The sequence below is a fragment of the Glycine max genome, chromosome 18, assembly GCF_000004515.6.
Source record: "Glycine max cultivar Williams 82 chromosome 18, Glycine_max_v4.0, whole genome shotgun sequence".
Classification (NCBI taxonomy): Eukaryota; Viridiplantae; Streptophyta; class Magnoliopsida; order Fabales; family Fabaceae; genus Glycine; species Glycine max.
The window spans coordinates 6,745,080-6,754,169 of NC_038254.2; the positions used below are offsets into that span (position 1 = coordinate 6,745,080).

Here is a 9,090-nt window from a genome sequence, read left to right on the forward strand (position 1 = left end):
AATTTTCTCACATAAACTAACTTTCTCTAAAAGATTATTATAAACTTATGTTACAATCGCTAATGGATCTACATAGAAGGTAATGGGAACAATTGTCCCCAAAATTAAATTATTTTATTTGAATATATTGAATAAATATTTTTTTGGTCCTATAAATTTCCACAAGATAATTTTTTTAATAAAATAAATGTAAATAATGATAAAAGATAAAAGAGAATAAATTGATACTAATTATACTTACCGTATTTTTTTAAATTTTATTATTTTTAATTTTTTATTACCATTTTTAATAAAATTTATATAATTTTTTATTTGAGAAAATAGTAAATTATTTTTTGTCTCCACAGAAAAAAAAATTGGACCCACCACTGGTTACAGTATTACCTAGTCTTAATTAATTAATTTATTGTTAGTCCAAGCCATGTATGGAGCTCTCAGGATATATATGATGCTGGTGAATCGTGCATTACATGCATTTTTATTTTTGCGCTTTTAAAAGAAAGCATATGAAATATTGAAGAACGTACATACGATAATTATTGCATCTCTATTAGAAATTCCTTGAAGATTGTAATGTTATATGATTATGAAATATAAAATGGATTGGATGGTTAAGGAAGAAGAGAAAGAAGAAAAGGTCTCGATTTAATTCCTCCTATTAACAAATACCAAATTTATTGATATAAAAAAATGTTGTATTAGACTATTTGAAAAAAACAAGTGTTAATAGTTATTTTCTCCAAGTTAATTTATAAATATTTATTATGTTTTAATTTTATTAATATATATATATATATATATATATATATATATATATATATATATATATATATATATATATAATGTAAGAATAGATGTATACTTGTTTTTCTTAAATTTTTAATTTTCTTTTTCTTATTACTTTTAATAGATTGGTCCATTAATTTACTTTCTATTTTGTTTTTGTTTTTAAAAAACCAATCCATCATACATAAAATGAGGTAGGTCAGAGTTCTCAACACATAGTATTTTATTTTTAAAAAATGGCTCAATTCATATTACTAAAGCAAGAATAGAGGTAACAGTTAATTCGTTTTTTCAACCTTACAAAAAAAATCAATGTTTTTATGCTAACAAAATAATTTTAACAATGTATGTATATGATAATCTATGATTGCAGTATAAAAAATATTTTTATTGCATGTAAGTGTATTCGAATTAAATTCGTATCCATTTAAGGTTTATTTATTCACTTAAAGTTCTACACTAGTTAACTAATGATGTAATTAGTTCACCATATATTATAATAAATCATGACACATTATTTTGAAAAAATATTAATTTAAGTAATAATTAGTAAAAGTCAAATTTAAAATGATTTTTAACTAGCTAACAATTAATATGAAAATCTTTATGCTGATAATATATTAAAATTAAATGAAATAATTATTAATCAGATATAAAAAAAAATTAGTGGGGGATTTTCATTATGATCATTGATGACTTCCCAACAATATATATGATTGAAAAAAATCCATGGGTACATACATGCGCAAATATGTTAGAGCATAGATATCCTAATTCAGTTTCATGGGATGTACCCCTTTTGAAAACATGCATGGATGACTTCCAAGCCTCATTTGATTGGTCATATAGATAATCTTATCTGTCATGTGAACAAAAATGTCTTTGGAAATTGTGTTCAACAAGCAAAATTTTGCCACAAGATTATCATGTAAAACTAGTAATACACATGATAAGTTATTTGATTGTAAACATAGAATCACTTAAGCCTAACATGATATTTGATGGGAAAGAATAAAACAATCATAAATAATAATTGAAAAATTATTAAAAAATTGAGAGATTAAAAATGAGTTACATGAAAAGATGAGGGATTAAGATCGGATAAAAAATTATTGGAAGACTAAAAATGAATTTTATAAAATAATTGAATGATAAAATATAATTTACCAAAAAAAAATTACATGTAGGTAATTGTGATATTATCCTAGATGATGACATGACAACTAGCATAACTACTAATGTGATTATTACCTTATCACTTAATTGCGATACTTCATCAAGGACAAAAAAAATATAAATAAATGTAAAAAGACCCTAACAATATTTTATTTAGGGACTAATTAAACATGAAATTTGTAAAAAGTTTCAAAAAATAATTAACCCTAACAAATATATCATTTATAACTCATTATACAGTAATAGTACTATAACTTTTTAAATAGTATATTATTAAAATAAATTTATCAACTTGATAATTACATTTATTTGTCTTTACTCAGATAATTACCTAAAAATTTATTTAATTAAACATATTTTTCACAAATAAGTACAACTTGTGATAATTTGACAAATATACAAAAAAAAATGTAAATATGAGATCATAAATCTATAAATAAAAATATACACTTGTATATAAGTTTAGAATCAAATCCAAAATCCAATCCAATAAAAAAATGATTTTTTCAATTTTTAGTTTATTTGATTTTTTAATAAATTTTTATCAATTTATAAGCACACATAAATATATATTTTTATTTTAAAATATTTTGTGTAAGGAGGTTTATTCAGAGTCCATAAAATGTCAAAACCGGCACTAATTTTATGTAAGTGGAGACTGAAGCTTGTGCAACAAACATGAAGCCAGATCAATGACATTTATGAAACACAATTACAAGATGGAAATCAGAACTTAAACAAATTAATTTCTTTGATTTGCAGCAGGGGAACAACAAAATCTTCGCAACCTCATTTCATTAGCACAAATCTAACTTATTGAGAGGAATCTACATGTACATAAAAACTGGCTGCCACTATCAGATAGCAAAGAATAAGCATTAGCCCTTTGAAGTAATTAGCAGTTCCTTCCTGCAAATTCATAATAAATATGTCACAATGTTATCTTTTTATCATACTAATAATCAAGGCATTGTTAACATGTGCTATCTATGTGTTTTAGGTTCCTAATACCATACTTTTAATTTTTATTCTTTTTTTTATGATTGAATACAAACCTGTAACATGAAGGCTACGACTATAACAGTAAGAAATAGTGCTGCAGTCTCAAAAAGTTGAAAGTTTAAGTCCATAGGTTGCCCTATTATCCAGCCAATAACAACACAAAATGGTATCTGCATAAGGAAAAGGAAAACGTGAAGGAAATGAAAGACTTTTTGTTATTAGGAGGAACTTATAAATGAAAAAAGCAGATTACTGTCCATGAATGCTGCATCAAGCCATCAACTACTACATAAAGGAAGAAGTTGAAAAAATTCAGTGGTTTCATCACTTAGTTTCAATCGTACTATTATGTTATATATCCTACTAAATTTTGCTTTTTCTTATTTAGACAACATGCCAATCTTTTAGCATGGTGAACTCCATCAGAAAAATGCATCACTAAAGTTCTGTGTGCAGCACTCTACCTTAATTCTACCTGAATATGTGCAATTATGCATGCTTAGATGTATAAGAAAGCAAAGACTGTCACACACTTGCATGAAAACCGAAATTAGAATAAGAATTGTCTATTTACCATAGCAACAGTAATTCTATATAGCAATTCAATCTCAGCCATACAACATACTAATACTTACCACAAACATAGATATCTGTGTGGATGACCCAATTGCTACTCCTAAGGAAATGTCCTGCAGGAATGAAACTCGTTAAAATGAATATATATGTGTTCACATGTGTGAGTACAAGAACTGAAACCTCACAAGTTTATCTTTCATGGCAAACATTATAGCACTGGCATGTTCGGCTGCATTCCCCACTAGTGGAAGCAATATGACACTAATAAATGCTACTGGAATTTCCCATGCCATAGATGCTCCCTGTAACAAATAGAAATTTTGTTTCTTTGAAAATGTCCTAAAACCAACAATACAGAAATTTCATATAAAAATAAGCATTTAATGATATCTTAGAGAAGTCATCTTTCTTGTAAAAATATACAAAGGACAAATGGAATTTCATTTGAAAAGAAAACCAAAAACTTGAATGACCTCAAATAGCTAAGCACAAAAGCAAAGATGAAGGAAGAACAAGATAAACTGCTTGAACAGCTTACAGACAACAGCCAGAGACGGCTAGAATTTGGAAGGTCTAGATTCTTGTCAGAAAATAGGAGTGAATATTTTCACTTGTTAGAAAGGAATCAGTTAGGTTGACTGTTATTCTGTTGTAGTAGGTTCTTAAATCATAAAGACTATAACAAATCTCTACCCACTTATAAGGCGACATCTCCCTAGATGAGTTCCCTCTCCTTATTCCCAACTCAATTACATATTTACTTCTCTCTTTATGCAACTCTGATTATCTCTCTCCCCTTGGGAACCTCTCACAAAATCAACATTACCTAGTGGACAAAAATAGTTAACCTATCTAATGGTGACAAACATGGGTCATCCTCGTTCTCCTGACATTGTTAATGATGACACAACTTAGTGCTTGCCAAGCCAGCTTTTTAAGACTTACATAAATATATAAACATCATGTACTGAGTAGGAAATATATTATCAGGCTGAAAGGTAAACTCTGAAGGGAATCTATTTCAATTTCACTACCTTCTAACAACACAATTTGAAAGGGTATGCATTATGATATATATGTGAGTGTGTGTGTGTGTGTGTGTCAGTGGCTAGATACATTGTTGTGAAGAAAAATAAATAAATAAATCTCAAACAGATGACTGCTACTTCACTTTTCATAAAAGAAAATAAGTGAAAAAGGAAAATGTGAATATCATCCCCCACCTCCATAGCGCCAACCAAATATTCTGACAGGATTGATATCCAAGCAGTCATAACCGAAAGCCAGATTAGTGTTTCCCATTTAGAAATATCTGGGGATTCATCATCATTTGAGTTGTTTCCATTCTGACTCTCATCCTGAATTCATATCATGTTACCACAAACTGATGAGCAAATATGTTATGCCAAGCCTTTACAGGAAATGTGATAATAATATAGAATGTCAAGCAACAACAACCAAGCCTTGCCTTATCCCAACAATGAACATCAAGCACACTAGAAAAAATATTGGTGGGTTTCAAAAGAGTTAAAAAGAATGTTTATAAGTTATTTAATATCAATGAAGAATTACTAATTTACTATGCTTATTTCTAAGGGAGAAAAACTTCTCAATCATCCTCCTGCATTTGTTCACTTCACACTCAGGCTATAATTTTCAGGCAAGTGAGACAAATCATTTTCATAATAATTTCCAGGAATAAAATACAAAGCAATCTAAATTCTTAAAGATCAATACAAAGTTCAGAGCCGGATGCCAATTGTCGTCTTCCTACATTCAATCCCCCTCCCCAGAGTGAGCAGAAATGCCAGACAAATCTGTTGGAATATATGGGGCATAGCATATTATGCACGAGGAAAACACAAAAACTATTAGAAATGGACCAGACTTAACCCCAAAAGATATACATCAAACTTGCGTTATCTAAGTCTAGAATCTAAATATGACTTTGCCGTCTGCCCATTGTTTAGATTAAAGGGCATCCATTCTGTCCAAAACCTATTAACCTAAACAGTCCATGTGTCACCGTTCCTATTCATAACAAAATTATGATAATGATTACATAAGCTAATCAATAATATCACATGGCATACCACATATCCACAAACATAAGAATGAATGAGGAAAAAGGAAACTTGATATAAGACTGCCAACCTCGTTCACAGAGACATAGAGACTTCTTTGACTTTTTAACTGAAAAAATAGGTATGCAACATAGGCCACAAGCATAATGCAGCTGCTGAGTCTTGAAAGTGACAACTCTGACTTCCCAACACGGACCTCAGTGTGAGTGTAGTGTAGAACAGCAGGAAAAAGTATGCCCATGACTGCCATCAGCAATAATCCTGAGTTCACGGAAGCAGCTGCCTACATGCTAAATTGAATCAGCTACAGGTAATACAAAATGAAACTAAGGAACATAAAAAAAAAAAAAAAAAAAAAAGATAGAAATTAACATGTCTACCTTGTTAAACACTTGTTCCTTCTTGTGATTAACAATCCCACCACATAAGAATGCGCATCCAAGCACCAGTAACATATTGGACAAAATTGAACCCAGCAAAGAGAGCTGGACAACTCGTGTCATTCCACTTTTTAATGCATATATTGAGATGATCAATTCTGTCGCATTTCCAAATGTAGCATTTAGAAGACCCCCAACTGCAAGATACAATATAATAAATTTAGAAATAAACCACCACAAGCATATGACTAACAAAATAGATTAGCGAACCACTCTGATACCGCATGCAGATATTAAAACCATACCATCACAAGCATGGATATTAAAACAATGGAAGGTTGAAGTGAGTAACTGGATTGATATTTTCTAACGAAATATAGCATATAAAATGATAATTGAAAAATTTAAGAGATATTTCTCCTAATAATTAGTTAGAGAGGCACATAAAAGCAATATCTCCTAAATTGGTCAGAAGATTGCATACATATCATATTACATTCAATATTTGTGCTTTAACTTATTTCAGAGTCGGTTCTAGATTGATTTAAAAGAAGATAGATTTAGTAGAATGCTATTACTTTACCAGTATCTCCGGTGTAAAATGCTAGCTGCCTATACAAGACAAAGAAAAGGGTAACATCAGAAACCATAAAAAGTGAAAATCTTATGCAAAACCTTAAAGAGTACATGTAATATTACTCAGTAGCATAACCTAACCGCTCCGCCAGAGGCACTATACCCAACAAACTCGGACCAAAGACCCAACCCTGCAGTCCACCTTCACAAATCAATATAAGATATTCAATCTAAAGTGTGGGAAAGTTAAGATTTGTTTCAAGTCCAACTCACAAGATGGCCAGTCAACTTCTGCACAAGAATTGCAAGAGGCCCAAAAGGCATAAGCAAGTTGAGTTTGTTAGAAAAAACTACAACTCGTATGCTCTTGTAAATAATACCCGCCAACGTTTCATGACGAGCAGTCTGAGATTCTCCAGAATGTGATCCACGTACATCCACCAGAATAGATTCTGACAGGTGAAAATTTATTTCAGAGTCAAAAGGAACTTCATCGTCAGACTTACACATTGCTCTTCCGTTTGGAGTACCCATCTGTGACAAACAGTGGACAAGATCTAGATTTCAGATGAATCGTTGACTGAATTTTGCATCATAGCACTATCTTTACACAAGTATTTCCAACAATACATTTGTTTGGCAACTGACAAGTTGACTATTTACAAAATGTTTGGTGGAAAACATTCACTAATACAAAATAAAAAGGGGAAAATTTACAATCAAATATTATTGAACTTGAATTTGAAAGAAAACAAGTATAATTCACAAACAATCATTTTTCTAATGAAAAACACAAACTATTTATAGGCATTGTCACACAACTAGAATATTCAAAAATACATAAAAAATAGAGAAGCTCTTCTTACAAAAACAAAAGAAAACATTCATAAACACCAACAAACTACGGAAACTCATTTTTATTTTTTTTGCTACCCATGACATTGGTGCAAAGTATCCACCACTTTTGTTGAAGACTAATCTCCGCAGAAGAATTTGACTGACTACCTTTAATGGAGTTTTCTCTCTCAAGTACATTTTTTCCATTCACAAGATTCGAGATCTTGCTTATGCGGACTGAGTTCAATATCACTCAAACCAGACATGTTGGTAAGGAAACTCCTATTTGACTACAAATTACGGTAAGATAAATTAAAAATCCTAACCCTATTGAAAATTCAAAAGAATTTTACAAAGGGGTTGCCAGAATGGGAGAAAGATCACACCTTGCAAGTCTCAGACAAGTCATCTAAGAATCCAGATGCACTGCAATGAAGAGATTGAATATTAGGGGGAGAAAAATAAAAATATACATAGATATACAAGTTGCTACGTTATTGAGCAAAAATACATTAAATTCTAACGTTCAAAGACAAGACACGACAGAGAAAAAATAATTTAATTCAACAAATTTGAAGAATCCAATCCAAGTACTTACACTCGAGTAGGTTTCACTTCAACTGGAGTCTCCATTTTTTTTATAACTCAGATGGGCATTAAGAAACCAAATTGCCCCCAGAATAATTATTATGGGGGTAATTATTTCGGTTTTGTGTGGGAAGAGTTTAAGAGTGAAAGAGAAAACATGTGTTTTTTTGGGTTCGTTGAGTTTCAGTTTCAGTTTTGACGTGGGTTTAGGTTCAAATGTCTGTCTTCTGCAGCCGTTTTCTTTCTCAACAGTTAGTTAACACGCATTTCTCGTTTTTGTATTTGTCATTGTCATTACTCTTTAATTGTCAACCAAAAACGATTTTAGGACACTGCATCATCGTTGGTTTCATCATGTTGATTCCAAACCTTGATTTAACTTTGACTTTATGCCATGGCAAAACCTGATTCGAGGAAAAAAAATATATTGTATTGGGGGTTTAAGAATGGAATATAAATCTTTTGGTAGGAATTAGGAAGAATGGAATGGAATGCATATATTTTTGTCAAGAAGAATGGAATTTTATTTAATGGACAGCATGGTTGGAACTTAATTAAGACTTATGCGTATTACCCAAACTCTTCCTCACTGAGTCAATTTTAGTGGGGGTAGAAAGCATAGAATATTACAACATGTAATTAATCTAGTACCCCTGCTTAGCTGTTCCAGTTTTCTTAATTATGGTCTATAGATTGTTCAAAGTTTCTTTATTATTGTATTGATTGACTTTATTTCATTGACCATTATATATTTTAAAAATTAATTACACTATTAAATTATTTTTCAAATATTTAATTAGCATTAATTTGATTTAAAAATATATATTTAATAAGTATTTTGAAAATTAATATAAAAATATAATAATCACAAAATTAGTTATGAAAAAATATAAAAATATTTTTTAAATTAAAGATAATATTAACATAATTATTATTGTAAAATATATATAAATATAGTTACAATGAATTGTTATATTTACTCGATCATTAATTTTTACTTCTACTTTTGTATCAATTAAAATATTTATTACTAGTTTGTGTGGATACTAATAATAAGTTATTTTTTCTTATACATAATAACTATT

General features: G+C 29.8%; 1 protein-coding gene across 2 annotated transcripts; it reads right to left on the reverse strand.

Moving 5' to 3' along the window:
• Positions 1-2,627: 2,627 nt before the first annotated feature.
• LOC100775769 (vacuolar cation/proton exchanger 5) lies at positions 2,628-8,296 on the reverse strand. Of its 2 annotated transcripts, none has more exons than XM_014771285.3 (12): positions 8,016-8,296; positions 7,804-7,843; positions 6,854-7,114; positions 6,722-6,771; positions 6,588-6,616; positions 6,005-6,201; positions 5,695-5,907; positions 4,764-4,898; positions 3,726-3,842; positions 3,600-3,653; positions 3,018-3,134; positions 2,628-2,871 (listed from the first exon to the last, which is right to left on the reverse strand). In XM_014771285.3, exons 1-12 carry the CDS (start codon positions 8,048-8,050, stop codon positions 2,776-2,778), a joined length of 1,344 nt encoding a protein of 447 aa, XP_014626771.1. In that variant the 5' UTR covers positions 8,051-8,296; the 3' UTR covers positions 2,628-2,775. The 2 variants fall into 2 exon arrangements, with proteins under 2 accessions (XP_014626771.1, XP_003551364.1); XM_003551316.5 differs by having other exon boundaries at positions 6,704-6,771.
• Between the last annotated feature and the right edge of the window lie 794 nt (positions 8,297-9,090).

Excerpts from the sequence above, each read along its gene's own strand:
- LOC100775769 (XM_003551316.5), bottom strand. The coding sequence starts at position 8,050 with ATGGAGACTCCAGTTGAAGTGAAACCTACTCGAGT. Across the intron at positions 6,202-6,587 it reads ATTTTACACCGGAGATACTG|TTGGGGGTCTTCTAAATGCT; the intron begins GTAAAGTAATAG and ends TGTATCTTGCAG. Across the intron at positions 3,843-4,763 it reads ATTTGGTTGGCGCTATGGAG|GGAGCATCTATGGCATGGGA; the intron begins GTGGGGGATGAT and ends TATTTGTTACAG.